The 24,793-nt window shown below is 44.5% G+C and overlaps 1 protein-coding gene across 3 annotated transcripts in view; it reads left to right on the forward strand.

Annotated features, from left to right (window-relative positions):
* Window positions 1–24,204, forward strand: part of SERTAD2 (SERTA domain containing 2) — a 117,902-nt gene extending 93,698 nt beyond the window's left edge. Inside the window, exons 1-2 of one of the 3 annotated variants that reach the window (XM_082746701.1) lie at window positions 1,698–2,031; window positions 18,948–24,204. In XM_082746701.1, coding sequence (XP_082602827.1) covers window positions 18,952–19,881 — 930 coding nt within the window. In that variant the 5' untranslated portion in view covers window positions 1,698–2,031; window positions 18,948–18,951 and the 3' untranslated portion in view covers window positions 19,882–24,204. Of the gene's footprint in view, window positions 1–1,697; window positions 2,032–15,999; window positions 16,155–18,947 lie in introns of those variants that run through there. The other 2 variants (XM_082746703.1, XM_082746702.1) reach the window with 2 other exon arrangements.
* Window positions 24,205–24,793: the final 589 nt, after the last annotated feature.

Below are 24,793 nucleotides of genomic sequence, written 5' to 3' on the forward strand. Positions count from 1 at the left end.
GATTATTGCAGCTTCTATTTCAATGGCTTTTCCTTAAAGTGAGCGCTGAAAGTATAAGTGAGTGGGTGGTTAGGAAACTGTTAGTAGTTAATGTTGTCTCTAAAAGGCAGAACTCTGGAAATGAAAAATATCTTGGCTTTGCAGCAAAATGTTTGAATGCTGTGCCACCCAGGCGCAGATAGCAGGACCTGCAGAGGGCCCTGAGCACTACTTCCATGATGTGTAATTTGGAGCGCCACTATAATGAAACTTTCCAGAGATATCCACAAATAATTAGCTTTTGGCATCGGTTATACTTAAAGAAAAATCTATAAGATTTTAATTATACTGAGGGTGAAGTACATACCTTTTTTATTCTCCTTCAAGATAAAACAAGAAACACAGTCTTCTCTAGCAACATTTTACCCCAGCTTTAATTTCAATAAGATCATCAGTTTGATTGATAACAAATCATTACAGAAGAGTTGAATAGGTCTAAACTTGTCTTGATGTTAACGACTTATAATCACCTTTATGTTCGGTCTTAAAGCTTTATTATCCTTAAATATAACCAGTACAGTGAACCATTAAATGCCAGATATCTGAGATATTGATTGGGGTGGCAGCCAAAATTTTATGGTGCCTGAATTACTTTTTTAACATCTTTACACTGAACGTGCATGTAATTTTTAAAATAATCATTAATTTTCCAGGGGAGCTGTCTTCTTTTCTCTCACCACTTAGGCATACACACCTCTCCCAATTAGTATGAATTTCCCTGCTACCTGTAAGTAGTTCGAAGCCGATGCCTTTCTAAGGAGAGGGGAAAGGTTATCCGCAGGAAGCTTCTGGGCAGAGGACGGGGCCTCTGACCCTCCTGCGTCTCCAAGCTTGGCTTCCCTACCTGCGTGGGCTCTGCCAGCGCGGGAGGCCGGCTGCCGGCTCTGCACCGCGTCGCGGCGGGCCACGAAGAATGCAACTCGGCTCCGTCCTACTCCGAAAGTACTGTTGACTTGGTGACCCATTTCGAGTGTTGGGCCGAGGTCGCCGCGCCCAAGGGGCATTTTCTGGGCCCGGTTCCTGCTGGAGCCCCCGTCCTGCCATTGGAACATCTCTGCAGGCCACTGGTGCGTCCGGAGACGGGGGCGTCTGGGAGTGTCCCAGCTGTGGACGCTGCTGGCCCCCGCTCTCCCGGGACTCCAGTCTCGAAAGCCGCGCAGGCAGCGTGGACGCGGTGCCTCGGGGTCGAATTTTTGCCCCTCACCTCCTATCTTCCCCCTCCCCCGCGGGACCCTGCCCGCCCTGCTGACCGGCCCCAAGTTGCCGAATAGCTTAGATGCTTGTCATATTTGCGGTCGCGCGACTCAGCGGGCTGTGCGCGCGCTGCACTCGCCGCCGCCTTTGTCACTAGCCGCCCGGTCATTTGCATGAGTATTTTCTGGAGTGTGAGGGATTATTGGTGGTTAGTTGTGGTCCCCTGGCCGGAGTGTCTCTTCCCCTCTCGCCATCTCCTTAAGCCTTTCCTTAAGAGAAAATAAAGGGCGCGCCGGCTGGAGAGGGAGCCGTGGGCGGCGCTGCCACCCGACGTCTCCCGTGCTCTGCCTGCCCCTTCCTGCTCCTGCGGCGGCCGGGGCCCGGCTCGGCATTTATCTCGCCTCCCGGGACCGCCGGGGGAGGGGGCGGGGCCGGGGAGGGGCGGGGCCTGCTGAGCCCGGGGCCCGGAGCTCGCGGGAGGCTCGCTGGCCGCACGTCACTCCTGCACAGCGAGTGCTGGAGGACGAGCTGCCGCTCGCTCGGTCAGGGCGCCCCCTCCGCCCGCCTCCCGCTTCCTCCTCCGCTGCCTGCCGCCGCCGCCGCCGCCTCCACCATTGTATAATGCTCCGAGCGCGCCGGCAGAGGACTGCGGAGTCTTAGCTTGGGTCTCGCCTCCTGCCCGCTCCCCGGCGCCACCCTCGGGCCCCCGGAGCGGGGACTCCGCATGGAGAGGGAGTAGCTTGAGGAGTGGGCAGAAACCCCTCCTGATGCGTTAGTTCCCAGGTGGAGCTGCATGTGGTAAGTTCTCCCGGCGCCAGGCTGGAGGGGATCCTCGGATGCGCCGGGCTCCCGATGGGTGGTGGGCGGCCCTGGGACCCGGCCAGGGCCGGGAGAGCCCGGAGGGCGGAGGAGGGGCCCGGGCGGCCGCAAGGGTCGGGGGCGCCTCGGCTAGACGGACCTGGCCTGGTGCAGGTACCTGGAGGAGCGCTCCCTTCCACTGCTTTCCGGCCCTGCACCCTTAGACCCCCGGGGCGAGGGCCGGGAACCCCCCCCGCCCCCCTCCAGCCACCAGCGTACGCGGGCAGACCTGCTGGGGGAAGGGCAGGGGACGGGCAGTCACGGACCCGGGTCAGGAGGGGGTCGGGAGCTAACCGGAGCCCAGCAATGGGGCGGAGGGAGCTTGGAGCTGTCGCTTTTACAGCTGAGATGTGTGTTTGTGTTGTGGCCGTTGTGTTGTTGTGAACGTAAGAGACTTCTTTTTTTAAGGCTCGGATTGCTGGAGTAAAGGCTGCTTCACTTTTGGGTTCCGTGACCGAGTCTGCATCCAACTTGCTATAGTGTGTTTCTGTGAGTTTCTCTGTGTTTTCAGCTTGAAAACATCCCTCTCTACCCTCCTCTCACCCGTGACAAGTGAATTGATTTTGAATATATGTGTGTATTAAACTTAACGTCCAATTGGCTTTTAAGTTAGAAATCTACAAGTCATCTTGGTGGTAACAGCCTATGACCGAAAGGGAGGGGGCCGAGGGGAGCCAGCTGTCCCTGGCCCTGGACTTTGTACCATTAAGACAGAGGGTGCCTCAGAGGGCCATTGGATCTAAAGAAAATCATAAGTTCTAATTTTTATTCTTGGCCATCAGTTAGCTTACCTTTAGCAGAAGTTGCGGTAATAGATTGAGATGGGAGAAGTTCACAAAAAGATTAGATATAGTTTGTCTTAGAATAACTTTCTGCTTTCAAACTGGGGAGTTTCAGGATGTTTTGAGTGGTAGAAAGTAAGTTTTTAGAGGCACTAAATGGGGAAGGGCAACCCGCAGGGTGAGACACACAGCCTCCGGAGATAGCAGTTTTTATTTTAATTGAATTGGGCAGCCCCAGTCAGTCTTAAGGAAGACAGTAAGTGTTTTCAAGCTTTGTTCTTGAAATATGCTTTTTGATTTCCCAATATATGTTAAGAAATGTCCATAATGTGTGTAAGGAACCTAGAAGTTGTAGTAGCAGCCAATAGGATCCCTGAGGCCTCAAGTGTTCAAAGTAGCATTTTATAATTGGGGTCTAGTCTCTGACAAGATTGAAGTGGGCTCTTGGCCCCACTCAACCCCTGGAAGACAGTCCACCTGAGAGCCTCTTCATTGTTTTGCTTTGGGGGGGTGGTGAAGGGGATAGTTGCTCAGCTAACCAGAAGGCATGCCTCACTCTAGGAGCTCCTCCCATTGCTCCCACTTTTTATAGCAGTCTATTCTGATTTGAGCAAGGGAGGGTGTGCTGCGAGGGTGAAAATACTCATCGCAAGACCCAGCTTCTGGCCTGAGCAAGAATAGCTTGTTCATGGATCTCTGCTTTCCTGTTAAGTTTATCAGTTTCTTTGCAGGAGAAAAAGAGAGACCTGTATTAGAAAGTTTTCCTTTAGCCTCATTGATCTACTTAGAGGAATTATATGTTAATGTAAAGTTGTTTATGTTGTTTACCAAGTTTGGGAGCCCTGAAAATAATTTTTGCCCCCCACCCATAACCATGTTGCTGTCAGGTGAGAAATCTGATAAAATGGATTTGATATATTTTTTTCTTTTTTGACACTCAGTCTGTTCCTTGCTTTATTACAACAGGTAGGAGAGAGGATTCACATTTTATAAAACCAACTAAGTATACAAGAGGTGTCCTAAGGAACTGTGTTATTGTCAGGCAAGTGTCACAGCTTCTTAGGTAATAGCTGCTCAGGCTTGTTTCCCTTTAGGAACCAAGAGAAGGATATTAATTCAGATTTTGAAATTCTTTAGGCTCCTGTTTACTGAATTGTCCCCGTTGGGAGTGTTTTTAGTGAGAAATTGAAATCTAAATTTTATCCAGTTGCCACACACTGAATTATTAATAATGAGCATAGAAAAGAGTAAAAATTTTGCTAATTTAAAACTCACTCAAATTTATGTAGCAACTGACATTTTTGGCATCCACTATTTTAAATAATGCTCCAGTGGCAGAATAAAAGTAGTTTACTTTAGAAAGACATACACAAAACATAAAAAAGGTAGGGGGGAGGTAAAAAATATAGACAGATGCATAAAGGTTTTTTTTTTTTTTCTTTTTCTGAAGTGGCATACTACAAATGATCAGTATAAAATTATATTACAAGGCTACTCTGTCAAAATATTTTACACTTTAACTCAGAAAGGTAAAAGCTACAACAGAAACTTTTTGAGTTTGTTTTTTTGCTGCCGTTTCTTGTTAAAGAACAATAGTAAGAGCATGGCACTTTATTTTATATTTCATTTACATCAGAAAAATCAAGATCACTGTCAATATTATATGTAGATTAAAAACATGGTATTTAGTAATATGAACTTTAATTCACTTGTAGAATTGTTTTAAAATTTTGTTGCTACAGAAATTTCATATTTATTGTGATGGCATATCCTGTAGGAGATGGCTCTGGTTGAAGTAGTTTATTGGCTAAGGACAGAAAGAGAAAGAGGTCTCTTTGATCACTGAGTCCAAAGATCACATATATGCTAAAGGCACCAAAGAGCAAGCTTCAGTTTTAAGTGAAAAGTGGCCTTACGGGAAGGGTAATGCCTACCTTCATAGGTTTTTCCATTAATTAATACAGACCAACAGAACATACAATATTCTCCAGCCACTTGCGTATGCGTAAACCATAATTTTCTACCTACTGTTGATATCGTTACTTAAACCAATGATAGAAACCCATAAGCTAGGACTCCTGATTAGAAAGTATGTGTATATTTAATTTAGTTTTAATATTCTCGAAGGAAACAGCTACTAACCAAAGGTGGCGTGTCTTTAAAAAAAAAAAAAAATGTCTCCAATGGCCAGTGCAGTTGGTATGAAAAGCAAACTTCTGCCCTCTGTGCAGATGCTGGGAAACCCTGTGAACAGAACTGTCCCCTGGAGCGCCCATCACTCATTGTGTGGAGCAGTGTCTTTCTCCATGAGCACTGTGTGGCAGTTCATTCTTTGTATGAATCTGTGAATGGCATATGTCAGGCCAATAAGACGACATTCCTATTCTGGGTAATAAATAGATGCCTTGTGTTTTTTTTTCTTTTTCTTTCTTTCTTTCTTTTTTTTTTTCCTTGAAGATCATGAGACAAACAAAACATGCTTGGCTGTCTAAAAATTTTCATTGAAACACAAATAAAAATTTCAAAATAAAAACATCCCAAAATTTTTTGAAAATGTATGACTTTTAACAGGGCAAAACAACTGCTTATCATCTAAACGAAGCACTTCAGACAGACAATGCAAACTCCCTTTTGGAAATCTGCTCTCTTCGTGGTCAGAGGGCTCCAAAAGCTGGAAAAGCTCATTTGTCTCCTCTCAAGGTCTTCTGTCCCCCATCTGCACTTAATTGGAAATACCTGCCGGGATTCACTGACACAAATATCACAGTTTGATTTATTTTCGAAACCCGGGATCATGGAAGCTGTGTTCTGTACCCATGGCCGCTCTCAGTTCAGAATGGAGTCAGCATCTGCTGGCCTGGCTAGCCTCCCCTTACCCTTGCACGCTGGCTGTGTGTGCAGCTCGGGCCCTGCCTCTGAGCAGGGATGGCAGAACGGGGGGGGGGGGGGGGGGGGGGTGAGTGTGCCGGGCGTGGCACCGCCTGAGTGGAGTGAGCTGTGCTGATGCGTGGGGTGGGGGCTGGAGGGAGGGGAGTGGAGGGCAGAGCTGGAGCCACCTCGCAACTGCTACAGCAGGTCTGACTAGTTTAGGTGCCCAGAGGCAGCTTTGTTTCTCTAGTGACTCCAGGTAGCAGCAAACCTAAGTTCTTAAAACTAATTCATGTCTAAATTACTATCTTTCTGTCTCTTTGCAGAAACTATAACTTTGCAGAATGCCTGGTTCAGAGGCTTTTGCTTTAACCGTCTTCATAGGTGGTTAACTGACCAGAAGCCCCTAAACCAAGCATTTTTTGTGGTTCTAGGGAGTTCCATGTAGAAGAGTGAAGGGGAAGGGATTCGGGCGCATCTTACATATGAACACGCATGTTTGTAGTGGGCTGTGTGAATCTGTGGAACAAAAGGAAAAAGAACGACCTGAATGTGGCTTGGTCAGAAAGTTACATGCGGATATGCTCCTTGCTGCAAACGAACCTTTAACTCCTCGCTCTCCTCTCCTGGCTGGCTGCTTATCAACCCATGGCACGCTGCAGCTCCTGGGGCTTCCAGCAGAGCTGCCAGAGCACCCCACCCTGGTGTTTAGACGTGTTGCCCGAGTTAAAGTCAGGGAATCTGAAAGTCCCAAGGTCATCTCTCCACCAGAACAGGTTTGCATAAAATTCTAGCCACACAAGTGAGATAATGACGTGGCAACTGTTTTAAACTGATCCTCTCTGCGTGGTTATCCCATTTTATAATAACACATGATACAGATTTGCTTTTCAGATTTGTCTCTTTTTTGGAGGAGGGAACCTCCATATACATGTATGTGTACTTCTCTGCCTTTCCTGCTGCCAGAGAGAAGTGAACCAGCAGAGGGATTTGAATTCTGTGGTTTGCAGCTGAAGAAGACATTTTTGGCTGCCTCTCTGCTTGTCATGAACTTGGTGATGGTCTCTTCTGAGTAGTTTTTAAAACAAGCTGTTTTTTTTTTAAATTTTTTATTTTTTATAAACATATATTTTTATCCCCAGGGGTACAGGTCTGTGAATCACCAGGTTTACACACTTTACAGCACTCACCAAAGCACATACCCTCCCCAATGTCCATAATCCCACCCCCTTCTCCCAAACCCCCTCCCCCCAGCAACCCTCAGTTTGTTTTGTGAGATTAAGAGTCACTTATGGTTTGTCTAAAACAGGCTGTTTTTTTAAAAAATATTTTTTACCACACCCAGAAATGGAAAATAAGATAGATTTCATCTGATGATGATTGTTAGTGGTCTAATGGTAGCTGACTTACAAAGTCAAAGTGTGGATTCTTCAGGTGGCACCTGCCTTCTTGCTTCTGAGACTCCTGAAGATAGGCAGGGCGAATGGAATGTTAGGGGTAGCAAATGTGGTAGGCTGGAGGCAGGCTCTCCTTAGGGATCATCGAAGAGCTTTGAAATGTTGAGAGGTTGGTTCCTTAGAAAATAAATATTTATCACATTCAGTGAGGTACTCTATTTTTATTGTCTTTGACTAAGTGACTTTGTGTTCCATGGGTCACTAATTGCCAATATGCAGAGGTTCTCAGAAAGAAATACATTTTATCTCAAAGTAGCCCCAAAGTAATTATTTTTAAATATGAATGGCTGGCATATTTTACAAAGTATTATTCACTGCTCTCAAGTTTAGTGTGTTTCCTCATTTTCTTTTTTCTACTTTGTGAGTTATTCAAGTATATGATATGAAGTTTAAATTGTCTTTGTAAAACTTTATCACTAGCCTACCTAATTCTTAGGAGTAACTAAAATAAGATGTTGATTCTGAGTATGGATGGACTGCGATGCACACAGTTGAATAGTTTCCTCCCATTTATGTGTCTCTTAAGTCTATTTCTGTTATCTTGTACCTTCAGTTTTTATCCTCTCATGTATGTCATGTAGAAATTTCTTTTAAGGAATCCAGATTTAGACCATACAGTACAATGTTCGGTTTTACTCATTAAGTAAATTAAAATAAAATAATAACTAGACTGCATGTAGAAGTTAAGATGAAATGTTTGTTATTTTATAACACGTCTTCTTTAAAATGACTTTTCACAGTATTAAAGCGTTCTGCATTCGACTCAAAGATGAAAAACTACTCATTGCCTTTAATAAACACTTCTATAAAAATGCTTCCTGATGTAGTATACATACTTAGTTTCCTAGTTTCATTCAGTGGCAGGTAGTTGGCTAAGAATACCTGAAAGGCAACCGCTTGTTTAATTAAAGTTTATTTAATTTTATACATATTCATTCTAACAAATTACATTTGCCTGTTTTAGTGTGACTGTTTTATAGATCTGATGATCCTCTTTGAAAAAAATACAAAGAACTGTCACTTACTCTTGGCAAAGCATTGGGTTTCTGCCCTAAGCCTTTTATTCCCCCTGCCATTGTTTATTACGGGTCTCTAATGTGAGGGGAAAAACAAGGTATCTTTGGGGAAAAGATGCTACAGGAGGGTTGAAACCAGAGTCCCATCCAAGCAATTATAAATACAGGAGAAAAAAATATTTTCATTATGCACGGGAATGGGGGTGGGGCAAGCAAGGCTGGCTATCCTTTACAGGCACATTCTCTGAAGGGAAAGAAAGAAATTAAAATCTAAGAATGTTTTTCTGTAATTGATTTTAAGTCTTTGGATTCAGCATGTTAAAGATGTTCCTGACACCAAGTTAGTATGAATTAGCGTCATAATTTAAATGATTATAAATTATCATAAATAATATGTTTATATTTACAGAGTTTCAAATGGAAAGATTGGTGTTAATAGTTAATTGCTTATGGACATTAGTATATAGAACCTCAACATGGAACCTCAATTTATAATTTGAGTAGAAAAAGTTTCAGCAAGTAGTTACATAGTAACTGGTTTCATTATCTAAGGTTAACTTTGTTACATTTTACAATTAAATGGCTCCTCCCTAGTATCCTTTATGAAGTTTTCCCAAATAACTGCCTGAAGCCATAGCTGTTCAGTCTAGAAGTAGTTTCTTGTTCTTAAGAGGCAGTAGGATTATTGAAGGCTTTTCAATACTGGTAAAATTCTTAATGCTACCATTGAGACTAACTCACTGTGTGGTTGGGAGTCTACTTTAGGACCCTTGCTGGCAATGTTGAACTGTTGGCTTTTCCAGGTCCTCACCTTATGACTTGGGTTTGTATGTTTGTCGTTGTTGTATGTTCTCACTTCAGGAACCCTCCAGGGGCTTTAACCATGGTTTTGGAAACATCAGTGTCACCTATATACAGGCAGCAAACTTTTCTACGTACAGTATTTTTAGAGCCTGCACCATAGCATAACATAATTCACTTTGGTCTTGGCAAAGCCCTTGGCTTGCTTAGCACTGTTCTGTGTAGACTGGAATTTGGGAAGAATCTCGGAAGTTTGTATACTTTGAGAGATGAATAGGTAGAATTGCAGTAATAATCAGACTTCAGGGGTGCCTTATTGCTCTTCTGCTCCCCCTTGTGGCTGGATGTGATGTGCTGTCTTTCAGAGTTTGAAAGGAGTTGACTTGTACTGGGCATGCTTGTTTACATGGAGCGTTAATATTAGCTTTCTTCTGTGTAAACTAACCTATCAAGTTAATAGAATAGTTCTCGCTGAGGGTGTAAATAATTTATTGTGCTTATTTGATTTTTTGAATTCGTAGCATTTTAAACATATGTGTGTGTTTTTAACTTTTTATTACGGAAAATTCCAAACACTTAAAAGTAAAAGAACAGTGTAATGTATCCCCTCATACTTATTATCCAGTTTCAGTAATTGTCAACATTGTGTCAGTTTTGTTTTATCTACAGGGCTAGGTTTTTTCCTAGAGGATTTAAACGTAAATCCAGGCATCATGTATTGATTGTGATTTTGCTAACTTACGTTCAGAATCTGTATATTTCTGTTCAATCTTTTCCTTTAAGGGTGTGGTGCTTTTAGCCAGAATCCTTAGGTAAAATAAAATAATTGTTAGAATTTCCATTGTCTTTGGAAGAAGGGGACTGGTCTCTCACCACCGACACCCCCCCACCAAGCTTCTTAAGACTTAGACTTAAAATCTAAAATTCCGAGCTGGTAGAGGATCCAGTAAGACAGGATGTTAGAAACATTTTATACTACTTAACAGTTACATTCTAAAAAGCCCCTTTTTCTTTCCAGCTGTTTATTAACAAGGCCATGGTATAGTCCAAAGAAATATTCACCCGAAACATTCTCTCCCAGAATTTAAGTCTGGTTTGCCAACTAAATGCAGTTAGTTGTCCGCGTTTACATTTTCCTTTCCTTTTTCCAAGAGAAAAGACGGTATTTGACAAACCAACAGTGTCTGAAAGGGTCTTCAATTTAATGGAAGCATAGAGGTGAAAATCCTGAGAGGGGAGAGCTAGAGTTTCTTGAAACGTGGACTTTAGAAGACATTCCCAAACAGTGAAAGTTTTTGTTTTTCTTTATTTATATTTTTGGTTGAGTGAGAGGTGGACTTCCTGGCGGGATTTCGGTTTTATCTCTAGGCTTTGGGGCGCTCTCTGGAAGACAGGGAGGATTGTTCCCTGGGTCTTCGTGGCAATGCGGTGTGTGACCAGCGGTGAGCAGCCGGTGCCCCACGGCCCCAAGCCCCCCGCGCAGCGGGCAGAGCCAGGAGGAGGCACTGCCGCCAACAGTGGTGTCGGGTTACAGCTGCAGACTAGCGCCCGAGTGCGCCTAACTGGCTTCATCTAGTGACTGGCTTCATAATTACATTGCTGATTTGTTAAGGAAGGCTTTGTCTTACTTACCAATTAGCATGGATGTTACTGCAGGGACTTCATCCTGGATGAGCTTTGCTTGGGTTTTGTTTGTTTGTTTGTTTGTTTTATTTTGCTGTTTAAAAAAAATAACCTTTCCCGAGGCACGCAGCTTTAGGGGTTCTGTTACTAACATTCCCCCCCTCCAAGTGTCTTCTGGGAGTCCTTACCCTGTCTGTAAATAAGCAGAGAGGCTTTCTCCCTGTTGGAATTTTGTCCCTGTTTCCGCCATTCCCTGAGGCCAGAGGCAGTCACTTTGGGGTCTGAAGGCAGCCTTTGGGAGGGCTGATTCCATAGCCCCCACCCCTTTCTACACCCTCCTGTTCTCCCCCCCCCACCCCCCATGTCACCACCCATCCCTGCACTCGGGTTTCTGGCCCTTCTGCGAGGAGCAGTGAGGCACAGGGCACAGCCGTAGATAGTGAGCCCTTGAAGGACCGGGTTTGTTTCTGTTTGCTGTTTCTATGATTCTGCCCCCTCTCCCCTCACCTACCATGTCCTTTTCAGGGTGGCCTTTTTGTTCTCCCGGTGTGTTTTGTTGTTACTTGTAGGAGGGAGGGTGTTAGAAGGGTAGACATTATCAGAGTTCTGAGTCCTGTGTGTTTTTTAAGGTGTAACATTTTAACAGCATAGAAAGTTGTCTAAGCAAATGTGGCTTCCTCCCATTAAAGTTGGATCAGGCTTTTCCTTCCTGCCTGGGAGTTGCTGTGTGACAATCTGACAGACAGTGGAAGAACCATTTCTCAGAGTTGTGCCCTGTGGCTCTTGGGAGGTGTCCTCTCATGCACAGAAGCTCTCTGTTTGAACCACCTCAAAATACAGGATCCAGAATACATCTTTTTTTTTTTTTAAAGATTTTTATTTATTTATTTGACAGACATAGATCACAAGTAGGCAGAGAGGCAGGCAGAGAGAGAGAGGAGGAAGCAGGTTCCCTGCTGAGCAGAGAGCCCGATGCGGGGCTCGATCCCAGGACCCTGGGATCATGACCCGAGCTGAAGGCAGAGGCTTTAACCCACTGAGCCACCCAGGCGCCCCCAGAATGCATCTTAAGGCAAGTATATATGGGGTGCGGAGAAGAGAAATGAGAATATTCCGTGTCTCAGAAGTTGTCTCAGAGCCAGTTCTCTGGCTGGCCTCTCTTTGGGTCTTGGAAGTCTGTCACACACACAATAATTGTGCCAGGGACACTCCTTCTTTCTACCACTCCCCCCAAAAGAAACTGAAAGTGTTTTTCCACTTAAAGGGCGGTGGGTTTTGGCAGCACAGGATGTCAAATGGGGAAATAGCCCCTGCTAGCCTTTTCGAAGACACTTGTCACACATTTTCTCTTAGCTTCTTTTTTCTTCAAATAAGCTTGATCCTTGAGGACAAACCATTGTTCTGAATTGTTGGTATCACTGTAAATATCTCATTTTTATGATTTTTAGTGTCAGCATGGGTACTTCTGTGCCCTTCAGCAACCGGTCACATTGGAGGTCACTCTGGAGGATGCAGATGAAAAGATTAGGGATGTGGCTTCTAAAAGCTCCCCTTTGAACGGGGAGCCTTTTTTTGGAGAGCTATTAACTAGTGTTTTTAAAGCATTTTTACTAAAGTACAGTATTATTACAGATATGTACATAGACCCTAAGTATCCAGGCTGGTGACCAGCTCCAGCCGTGCCCACCTCTTAGCCACCCTTCCCTGACTGCAGATACCATGGCTTACCTCTGCCTCGTTAACTGACTTTTAAAACAACATGTCACTTAATTGTGAAGCCTGCTACAATTCCGAGAAGGGAAAACAGTGGATTTCTAGGTGGTTTTTTTTTTTGTTTTTTTTTAAGATTTTATTTATTTATTTGTCAGAGACAGAGAGAGAGAGAACGAGTGAGCATAGGCAGACAGAGAGGCAGGCAGAGGCAGAGGGAGAAGCAGGCTCCCTGCCGAGCAAGGAGCCCGATGCGGGACTCGATCCCAGGACCCTGGGATCATGACCTGAGCCGAAGGCAGCTGCTTAGCCAACTGAGCGACCCAGGCATCCCGGATTTCTAGTTTTTATTTACTAGTACAAAAGGAAATTGGAACAGGCTCTTGAAAATGTACACAAGGTATGAACCAGTTGGGCCTTGAGGTGTTTTGAAGTAATGATTTACATCCTTTTTTGACCTATACATAGAAAGCGAGAAAGTCAGCCCTTATGGTGGGCTGAGGAGGCTTCCCATTCAGACCACCACAGGACGTGGTGGTGATGCTGGGTCAGCAGCACTGCCATCCGTGGACCTGTCTGTGGGAGGCCCCAGAGGGCTGTGGAGAAGCCTGCAGGTTTAAGCAATGGGTTGTTGGGGGGAGAATGACGGAAGTAGTATTTAGCGAAAGCAGATTTAATAATCTTAATTTAAATGTAACACTTATTTTTGACAGTTCAAATAGCATCAAAGGAGAGGGTTTTTTTTTTTTATTTAAAACATAGCTTTTAAAAAGTTGAAAAACACCGAGTTAAAGAGAACTTTTGATTTTTTTTTTAAGTTTGCATTTTTCCCTTAATGCCTTAACAATATAAAAGCTATGAAATGTTAGCCTTTTAATATATGGGTAACACATAGGTAACATGTAGGTACTGTTTCAGTTCCTTTTTGGTTGCTGTGCTTGAGGCTTCACTACCTTGCACTCTAAGATCACAGCAAGAAGAATTTGGGTCCCACTGAGCTAGTGAGATCTGGTGTATCAGGCTGAGAAGCTGGACTTTACCATTAAATTGAGCCAAAGACACCTTAATTCTGCAAAGAGTTGGGTTTGTTTTATTTTTTTAAATGCCATTTGCCAATTGCCTTTGCAAAAACTCTGTTCATTTCTCTTTTTTCCCTTACTTGCTTAGACACAAATAGGGAAGACCTTTGGACTCAAGATTAATTGGGTAAAAATATCCACAGGCTTAAATATGAAGACGTTGGAGGGGGAAAAGAGGAAGTTGTGGTTCACGAAATAGGGTCCCCAGACCACCATTACCTGGAGACCTGGAAATGCCTTCTTGGGTCCCACACTTGACCTGTTGAATGAGAATCTTGGGGGCAGGGGGGCAGCATTCTGTGTTACTCACCTCAAGGTGAGTGTAATACTTGCCCAAATTTGAGGAGTGTGACAGGCATTTGTGAGACAGCCTTCTGAGCTGAGGCTTCCCTGCCCACCGGATGTGCCTCTATCTCACCGCTTTGACTTACCGACATCCCATCCTGTACGGCTGCCTCCCCTGAGGTCTGTTCAGTTCTCCTCTTTCTCAGACCCTCCCGCCCATGCACTGTTCACAGTCAGGGACAAAGACACACACATCTCTATGTTTTTCAGTTCCCGGGCTGTCCCTCAGACTCTTTACTCATTCTTTCCATTCACCATTCATTTAGTCGGGGGGGGGGGGGGCGGTTATGGGGCGTCTTCTGTGTGTCCGAGACTGCCCTGTCCTGAGGATACAGAAATGAATGAGACAGAGTCTGCCCTCATGGTGCTTACTGTCAGGATTAGGAAACAGGCCTTAAGAGACAATCCCGCCTTAAATTTAAATCTCAAATCCTATCTCCAAAAGTTTCTCCTCATCACCCCAGCCCATAATAACCTCTCACATGCCTTGCTCTGGGCAGTCACTCAGAATCTGGAAATACAGGGGCGACTAGGTGGCTCAGTTGGGTAAGCCGCCAACTCTTGATTTCAGCTCAGGTCATGATCTCAGGGTCCTGAGATTAGCCCCACATCCAGCTCCAGGCTCAGCAGGGAGTCTGCTTGAAGATTCTCTCTCCTTGCCTGTCTGCACCCACCCCTACCCCTGCTCATGCTCTCTCCTCTCAAATAAATAAATCTAAAAAAAGGAGAAAAAAAGAATCTGGAAGTGCAAACTCCGCCATAGTGAGGTAATAATAGGCTCCTATGTTTCTGCTCCTTTTTCTTCCGAGGAATGTTTTAGTGACCCTTTGTGACTTTTGATCATTTGCCCACGCAGATTGTAGCCTTTGAGGGCAAGGTCCTTTCTGATGAAAGTTGTGCAATTGAAAGCTGGGTTTGGTATATAGAGTTGTATCAGTGTTAAGTTTACTAGAAAACTCTGGAAGAGAAGTTTTCATTATATTGCTACCCATGGGTTGCTCTTTATCTTCAAAGCTCAGTTTGCCGTAGTAAATACTTGCTAAAATTTATGTTAAGAAAATCAGGATGCTAGGCATTTGTTTCCTAACAGGTTTATTGGAAAGAAGGGTGTTTTATCATGAACCTTATATTAAAAGCCACCAAATATCCAAGAGAAGTGTTTGTGGTTGGCTTCAGGCTCCTTTTTGGAGGGGCAGAAAGGGGAGGAAGCAACCCCCTCCTTCCTCCATTGTGGAGGATGGGGTTGTCTCTTACCAACCCTGAAATTCAGGGTCCTTTTTGGATTTTTTACTGAAAAATGGGTAGACAACCTGTGGTTTGGGCTAAAGTCATCCCAAGCCAAGAGAGGAGACAAAGACTGGTGTCAGGTCTCTGGGTGGCCTAGAAGCAACACTTGTCACAAGCTCCTCCTTTCGGTGAACTTCGGGTCCGTCGTCCCGGTGTCGGTTGTCGGTGTCAGTGCTGCACAGCTAGGGTCTGGGAGTCAGGAACAGCAGAATAGCCTCTCCTCCAGTGTTAACCTTGAAGCACTTAATGAGCCCCAGCTGGGAGGCCTTTTCAAAGGTCACATGCTTCTCCAATCTCGGGCTTTAAAGAGCTATTGTTATTTTCTTAGTTTGCCTGAGAAAGAGGCTTCTGAGGAGCTGCTGACCCTGGATTTGGCTAGCCCAGCTCCAGGCCGAGGGACACCATTTGCCCTCAGGTTCTTGAGTGGCTGGTCTTTCCTTCTCTGAACCTTGCCCTGCTCCAGGAGGTGGGCATTAACACCTGCCCTGAGAGAGAGAGAGAGTTCTCAAAACCTCCCACCCCAGGAGTTGGAGGCCTCTTCTGAATGTGGTCAGTGGCAACACTTGACTCAATGTTTTACTCAAACTCTGGAAAAACTTTAATCTTTAAAAAAAATTTTAAATCTAAAGCCTCTAAGCAAAAAGGTGGACTGGATTTTATCATGTTGCATGTTATTCCTTTCTATAAAAATCTCAATAGAATCAGGATTACAAATCAGTATTGTGTGCGTTTTGCAGTCTCGATGGGTGTGTGGAGCCAGCCTGGCCTCATAAAATGCCATAGTGAAATGAAGGCTAACCTGCTTGGAGACACTCTGTCATGGGCTCTTATTTACACTTTTGAAAAGCATCCAAGCTTTGATTTGTCTGTCCTGCCCTCAGATTTTGCTTACAAGGGTCCTCCTCCTTCCTTTTCCAGCATTACAACATCTTATCAGGCTGTTCCTAAATCATTAGGATTATCACACAGCTATGACCAGCTGGATCATTCTAATTGGAAATTAAGTGCTTCTCACATTGCAGTCTCTTTGAAAACATCACCACCGATCTCCTTCAGCTATGGGAATTCTGCTAAATGCCTAGTACTGCATGCTTGGTAAATATTCGAGTTTTATCAATTCATTGATAATTTCTAGAGAAGTAATCCTTATTGAGAAAGTTATTGAGAAAGCCCTATTGTTTATTCTGGCAACCAGTATTTAAAAGACAATCCTATATTGATGACTAGAAGACAAAGAAAAGCCTACACTGTTTTAGCTATTCCCTCTCCTCCAGAAAACCAATAAAAATTCCAAGTGGCATTGAGCTTACTAATTTGTTTTTAGTTGTTTGGTATTTGATTTTGGTTTACATTTAAGGACAGTGCTTCTCAAACTTTTTGTGATGAAGAACCGTCTTGTTTGTTTTTTCTTTCATAGATGAATACTTATGTAAAATATAAAAATACTTAATAGAGAAATGAAATTTAAGTACAAAGACAAAAACAGAAGCCTCATTTTAGAAATTAGACATATAGTTACTCTGTAAATATGCTGTTAAACATTTCTAAATAATATAGTATCTCTGTTTAACTCCTCATGGGCCAGTAACAATTCACAGATTGGCACCTTCTGCAGACCACACTTTGAGCAACACTGTTTGGGAGTATATTTCTCTGCATTTGTGTCGTCTCACACAGATTTACATGTATTGGGTACTATTACATTATAACCTATAACACAGACCATCTACCAGCTTTATAATGAGAATTAAATGCACTTGGTGAGCTCTTTGGCAAAACTGAAGTTTTCCTAGAAATGAATATTTAAATGCTTAAATTTTAGGCAGATAACAAACAGTATAACTGTTTGAAAACATAGTCGTCCAGTAACACTTCTAAGGCATAAAGGAGAAAGTGTTTTGTAATGTGAAATGAAATCACCTCCTCTCTGATTCACACTCAAGTTAAAATGAGTGCAGATACTTTAGGTGGGAAATGTTCTATGCAAAGTATATACACAAATGAGACTTTCTAGCACTAAACAATAGGAAATGTTTTGTCATGTGAAGTAGTAGATACAAGAGTTATTACCACCGTATCTTCCTTGCCTCATAGAAGATTATGGGACTGGTCTTTGGTCCTTGTGATCGACATCCATTGTCTTAATGTTTCCTTGAGGGAGAGCATTCCATACAAGTAACTTAGATTCTTTATGAACATTAACAAATCCTCAAGCTGACTGACATTGCTGGGTTGTGGCTGTTCTCTCCCAGGGACTGAGGCGTGAGGAGGCAGTCACTGCAGGTGGAAAAGTGTGCCCCGTGACCACCCGCATGTTTGTCTGCTTGGGAGGCAGTGGGGGTGGGCAGCGAGGTCTTCCTCAACAAATTGTCTCAAGGAAGATCTGTGAGTTTTATTATGGTTAGCCTTATTCCTTTAGGATGAGACTCAACTCAAAAAATGAGAATGAGGTGTAGGAGATGATTTTCACCCCCTTGAAGACCAGGCTTTATTCATCGGCCGACTACCCTTTTTCTGGCAGAGTGCCCAGGATAGCATAGATGCAGAATGAGTAAAATATAAAGGATTCAGCGAGGCTGCACGTGAATCAGCTGAAGCAATTCAGTAAAGGCAAGTCGCTTTTAGAAGAAAAGTCAGATAAGTACAAACTGCTTGTATATGAAGAGATCAATGAGTGAGTGGCACTGAGGGGAGGATTAATACTCCTCTGTGGGTAAGTGCTGCAGAGGTTGGGGGTGTGGGTAGGAATCACAGGCCTGAAGTAATGAGAACCATGTCTCCTGGTCTGGATGGCAGAAGAACAACTTCCGTGATTAATGGTTAGCAGGTGAGGTCTATGAGGCGAAGGCCAGTGGTCTTGATGGTGGAAGTTCTGAAAGGAAGGACCACTCTCCAGAAGGTGCAGCCCCCTTGAGGGGGTCTTCACTGAGGCAAGAGCAGGCAAGGAGGCGGCCTAGGTTGGGAGCAGCACGTGAGGTGGGGCAGGAGTTAAAACTCAAGCCATTCGTACATACTCAAGGTCTGAGATAGGAGGTGGTGGTTTTTTTTGAAATAGTATGTATCTCTGGAATCACAGTAGGTATTTGTTATGAAATGTCTCCCGTACTCAAACAGCAGTGCTTATAATCAGAACAAATTACTTTTGAATTTGTCCAGTGCGTTCAGAGGTAACTGTATGTAGTCAAATTGAACCATTGGCACTCGGGCTGGGAAAGCCACATTCCTCCACTTTATTCTAGGCTGAAAAGCGGTGGCAGCTCCATCACTGTGGTCATTTGACACAGGCCAAGAGCTTCACCACATGTCACCAAACAGGCAGAAAAGCTCTGTGCATAATGAGGAAGGAAAAGGCATTTTGAAAGCACACGGGGTTCTACGAAAATTGTCCATGCCCTTCTCCCCACTTCTCCACCTAGGTTCTTTTAATCATTCAAGATGTGTTCAAGTTATAATCTTTGACACCTTTATCTGTTAGGTCATAGCATTGCTAGTGTTTTCTTGGGCGTTAAAAATAAATCTGTTTGGGGGAGGGAAATGGAACCTGCATGGTAATGTTAGGCAAGCCAACGCAAGCGCACGAGTGGAGCAAGTCAAAATCATGGTTTCCATGGTAACGTTTAACTTGCCTGTGTCGTACACATTTCTCAAGAAATACATTCACCAGACTACCTAGTGATAAAAATTGCTCCACCAGCATACAAAGGTAGATTTCCCAATGCTCTCACATTCCAAAAGATTTCCCCCAATTAATTCATCTCTTCTAACCAACCTTGGGTAAGGAACTCAAGTCCCAACTCCTGACCGCCGAGTCAGCGCCTTTTTTTTTTTTTTAGGGGAGAAATTCGTTTTCATGTGATTAATTCCACTTCCTTCCTTTCCCCTTTGCAGATATATGTTGGGTAAAGGAGAAAAACGGAAGTTTGATGAGCATGAAGATGGGCTGGAAGGCAAAATCGCGTCTCCCTCCGATGGTCCATCCAAGGTGTCTTACACCTTACAGCGCCAGACTATCTTCAACATTTCCCTTATGAAACTCTATAACCACAGGCCCCTCACCGAGCCCAGCTTGCAAAAGACCGTTCTGATCAACAACATGTTGCGGCGGATCCAGGAGGAGCTCAAACAGGAAGGCAGCCTGAGGCCGGTGTTGGCCGCCGCTGCCTCACCCCCGCCCGACTCGCTGAGCGCCAGCTACCGGGAGGCGCCGGCCGCGCTCAGCGCCCCCGCGCCGCCTCCGCCCGCGCTGGCCTGCGACCTCGGAAGCACTACGCCCCTGGAGGCCTGCCTCACGCCTGCCTCGCTGCTCGAGGACGACGACGATGCCCCGTTTTGCACTTCCCCGGCTGCGCCGCCCGCGGCTCCCGCCAGACTCCCGGCTCCAGCGCCCCCGCCGGAGAAGGACAGCTTCTCCTCCGCCCTGGACGAGATCGAGGAGCTCTGTCCCACATCTACCTCCCCAGGGGCCGCCGCGGCTGCGCCCGACACCTCCCGAGGGGGCTCTGGTGCGCCGAGCGTCCCGAGGCCCGACGACCCCAAGCTGATGGACTCTCTGCCCGGGAACTTTGAAATCACGACGTCCACGGGCTTTCTGACAGACTTGACCTTGGACGACATCCTGTTTGCAGACATCGACACGTCCATGTATGACTTCGACCCCTGCACGTCCGCGGCAGGGACGGCCTCCAAGATGGCCCCGGTGTCGGCCGACGATCTCCTCAAGACTCTGGCCCCGTACAGCAGCCAGCCGGTGGCCCCGAGTCAGCCTTTCAAAATGGACCTCACGGAGCTGGACCACATCATGGAGGTGCTGGTCGGCTCCTAAGAGCCCCAGACCGGTGCCTGCGCCGCCCAGACCCTGCGAGTGTCCCCGCACCCCCCAGCTCTCCGCACTGTGCATGCACCCTTGCTTGCCTTTTTCAGAGAAAAAGATCGTTTTACACAAGGATCACACTAGTTTTTGCTTTGAGCAGAGTTGGAGTGCCTTCATCCACGTATGACCACTTTTAATATGCTTTTTTGAGTGGTTCTCAGAGACCTACTGCCCTGGAATAGGAAAGACTACATTGGAAGACAATGTTGCTATGCTGAATGACAAAAATAAACAGTTCAAGTGAAGCACAAGGAATAAGTTGGAAAAGCTGTAAATTGCATGTGCATATTTGTCTATTTTTTCTATAAGTTTTATTGCAAGAGGTAAAAAGAGAATATATATATATATATATATTATTTAGATAATCTCAGTACCTTTTCTGGCATTTTCGCCCTGTATAGGTTGACTTGGCAATTCAGCCTTTTTAGAGGCATTAACTACTCCTCCTAAGTGTTGCATTTACATGGCTGTTTAGAAACTGCTGCCCAAATTTATTTTATATTTTTGTACAGATTCTGCAGTTTATGATATTGTTTTTCTAAAAACAAATGCTGTTTATACATATGAGATAGCTATTTTGATAGGATTTGCTCACATAGTTCCTGCAAACTTCAGATGTACAAGTTGCACTTGTACTTTTATAGAGTTGTAATGTTTTATATGTGTTTGGTGCAAAGAGAAAATTGGATCAAATTAACCCGCAGTCGATGTCCCCAAATGCAACACACACACACACACACACACACACACACACACTGCTTTAAGAAAGGGCCAGGCGATATCACACCCAAATTTCACAGGCACCGACCCCCTGGCACGAACACCCGCCAGCACTGTGACTTCCAAAGCCAGAGCCACGTCTGCTCATCAAACTTGCATTAAGCAGTTGGCGGGAGATGGCCCATGGAGCTGGAGTGGGGGGAGGTTTGAAGTGATGGTTCTCTTTAGCTCCCTCTCTTGATATCGAATACTCACTGTATTTATGCCAAGTTTGTGCTTTTAATTGTTCTTATTTTTTTTAAACAAAAACCCAGATCTTTCCCTTTTGGCATAATTTTTATGATGACCTGAAATTTTACATGAGAACAAAATTTTCTGAAAAGTAACTGACCTCTTTGTGGAACTAAACCCTGTTTGCAATGCTTAGAGCTCACAAGGAAGAAACTACCCCAGAAGGCATCCACTGTGTTGCTCAGTTGTCTTTTCCAGCTTCCCTTCCCTAGAGCTTTTGTTCCCTCTGTTGCTAAGTGCTGAAAATGGCATCTTCGTGATCACCACAGTGAGCATAGCTCACCTCGGCCCAGCCTGGGGTGCTGTCTTGTAACATCCATTGGCTCTTGAACCTGGAGTTGGTACCATTATGTCACAGCTTCCAGTCTTGTTGCTTTCTCGATTCAACTGCTTTAACTACACTTTACAAGGCTGTTTTACCCAAATACACAGACAGGACTCTCTATGCATGTTCCTCTTCCTTCCCCCTGCTTCCCCTACACCCCACCCCCACACCCCACCCCCAGGACACTTGAGAAGTAGCTTCTTATTCCTAGTGGTGTATATTTAATTTAAAAAAAAAAACATTTGCAATGTATCATGCTTGTTGCCGAAATTGTTGATGGCCTTTTCGTTTCAGTTTTTTTTTCTTTCTTCCAATGGTACTTTAGCTGGTTACAACCTATATTGTTGAAATGCAGATGGCTTCTTTAGGAATAACTTTTATATTTATTTAAGAATTTTTAAATTATGGGATTTGTGTTATTGTTGTTGTCTTTGTTGTTGGTCATTTGTCAATATCCAGTCACCAATTCTGCTCACTTCTTGCCATGGATAAAATTGAGTCTTTCTGGCCAATTAAAAAAGACAGCTTTATAAAATGGCACTTTAAACAAGCCATAGATAGTTTTATTTTTATAATGCACATGGCAGAGCAAATACATTTGTGATGAAGGAACTGCTCATTTAAGCAAAAGATTTGTGTATGGTATGATTGAATTCTTCTATATTCGAATTTACATTTTTCCCCACTTGAATGTGTTTTCAAAGGCTAATCGGCCCCTCAGTAGAGCAGTGAGAGATCAAATTGCACTTGTTCTCCTACAAGCAGCCTCCACCTGGACACCTCTCCCTGCTGCAGATGGGGCATTTCCTTTGACAGGACCAGGGACCATCTAGCTGAGGTGAGGCCTGTTGTAGATGCTTCCGGTGTCACTGTGCCTGTCCATTTTAAGAGCTTCCTCTTCCTGTGGAGAACAAGGCAGCCCAGGCGCCGCACTTCTGATAACCGGAGGCCCTGGCGAACTCCCCACATGCCGCATGCACATACATACGTGTACAGACACAATAGTGTTGATTATTCTGAACAATACCAGGGTAAGGCAGTTGATTTGCCATTGTTAAAAACTGATTTACAGTAACTTAGAACAACTGTACTTTGGTTGGATTAGCAAATCGTGTGTTTAAACAAATCCCATATGTTGGGCAACAGTTCAAATAAGCGTAACAAAGTGTTGCCCAAACATGGTTCTCTGACTCTCTCGTATTTGTAAGGCTGGGCTTCCAAATCAAAACAAAAAACCCCCAACAACAGCAGGCAAATAAATGCTTTTTAATGCTGGACCCTCACCATAAATGCTTGCTATTCCAGGTCTGTTGAGGAAGATGTGGGAAATTAGGGGCCCATTTTTCAAAGAGCAAAAACATCCAAGTGTCCAAGTGACTGCTGTCTTATTTTCACAAAGTGAGGTCCCAACAGGGAAGAACGCGGGCCTGGGTGTGATCTCCAAGCCCCAGGTTGAGTGTGGGAGTGCTTCCAGATGCCACCTGGCTATTGTGCCTTTCCCCTTCCTAAAGGACATTGCGTGGCATCCGGACTCAGCCTGGCAGTTGGAGGTGCCTTTCTGAGAAAGACATGCTGGGTGGGGCTGGGAGAGGAAAAATTGACAGTGATGTGCAATGAAATGACAAGATGAGAGCAGAATCATAAGAGCTTTGAATTTGAAGTGATTTTTTTTCATAAGTTATTTATTCCTTTTTTTTTTTTCTGTGTAAATATATTTATTTGACTGTGGAGCTCTAACAACATCTGGATCGTACCATGTGCAAGAATGTATGGTAGGAATGTATTCTCTTGTAGGAATGTCAGTTTGTGTTCCAAGGGGGTCTGACCAGGCCCCTGGATCTTCTCTCGTATGCACGGTCCACATCCAGTTTTCGCCTCTTCTCTAATGTAGGTCTATTTGAAATATGCAAAGGGTATGGATGAGGAATGTTTCAATACCTCCAAATTTTTAAGAAAATCAAGCATCAAAGGGTTGATATTTTTAAACTTTTTTTAGTAACACTTTCTCTTGATGACAGAAGGGGCAGCCACACTGACACCCTCGTTCACACCAAAGGGTGAGAACTAGCCAGAACCTCCGCTATACCTCGAGTGTCTTTATCAATTGAGCTTTTTATTGCCATATCCCCGTGGAGAATCCCAACTGCCCTGAGGTCAATCAAGGAAAATTTCTTAAATAAATAAGCTCCAAAGAGCCAAAGTATCATCTTACAGATCGTTTTTAAAGCTTAAATTTATTAACCACCTTTGTGGTAAACAATGAATTATGAATACCACAGGGCAGCCTTCTTAAATGACAGATGTAAAAAAATAGACAACAAAACTCTACTTTGTGCAGCAGTTGTACCCTCTATATGAATTGTCTTAATTTCAAAACCTTGCTGTTACAAATTGGACCTTTATACCTTTTCTGAAAATATTGAAAAGAGCATATTTAACCAGTTCTGGCCGTGAATGGTTAACTTCCTGTCATTGCCGAAGGCAGCGAACTGTGTGTGTCCTGCTTGTGTACAGTTGTCCTCAGTGCTTCTAAGAATGAGTCTGATGGTTCTTGAAAATTAGCCAGGATCAAATGCTGTGGCAGACAAAGCCAACAAAAATTGCAGACGTGTTTTGGGGATAACAAGTTTGGAAGAGAAATACAGTCCAGACAAGCAAACAAATACAAGATTTTGGAAAATATGTACATAGTGAGATGTTTGGTGCATGGTTTTTGAAGAAGGCTTTTGTCAAAAAGGAGGTGTAACCTTTCCCCCCACAGACCTGAGAGCTGTGCCTTTTCTATGCAATATTACAGACGTTACATCGGAACCCAGATAGCTGTATTCACATGTAGGTTTGGGCTGTAATCTAAACAAATTGGACAGATTAAATGTACATGGAAATGAGCAGTCTTACTTTTGTAGTTTTATATTATACAATAAACAGTTAAAAGATGAGCGAGGCGTGTTTGCAGTTTGCTTCTGACTGGAGCACAACCAGCTCCGATGTCACAGTTCGCTGGTGTGAAGGAACGGCCCACCCTCAGCCTGTACTGGGGTTGGTGCAGTTGACCTTCTCACCCTGTCTTGGCCTCAGGAGCACATTTCCCTCCTGGTTCTCTCCCGTGCCTCTTGGACCCTTCTCGATCTCCTGGTGCTCACTTATCTTCCCCAGCTCTCTCTTTCCCGGTGGGATCCAATCCACTCAGGACAACAAAGACCTGTTTGCCGCTCCTGCCTCTCTCTCAAGCTCTGGAGTTAAGTTTATCTGCCAAGCTCGGCCACCCCACACTCACCATGCTTCCCCTCAGGGCGGATCCTTCTCCTTTGGTCCTCCCTCTTGTCCCACACTCTGTTCCCCAATGTCCACGCTCCCTGGCTGCCTCCTTTCCATCCCTGCCACAGCTTCCCCAACCCCGGCCCTCTTTCCCTCCTGCAACTGCTTCCTATCTACTGTCAATGCCACAGCGGTTTCTTTAACATCCTTGATGCTAGAGTTGACAGAGTGCCAGTGGTCCAGGCATTTCTGGCCCATCATACCAGCTGG

The sequence above is a fragment of the Mustela nivalis genome (assembly GCF_964662115.1).
Source record: "Mustela nivalis genome assembly, chromosome: 8".
Classification (NCBI taxonomy): domain Eukaryota; kingdom Metazoa; phylum Chordata; class Mammalia; order Carnivora; family Mustelidae; genus Mustela; species Mustela nivalis.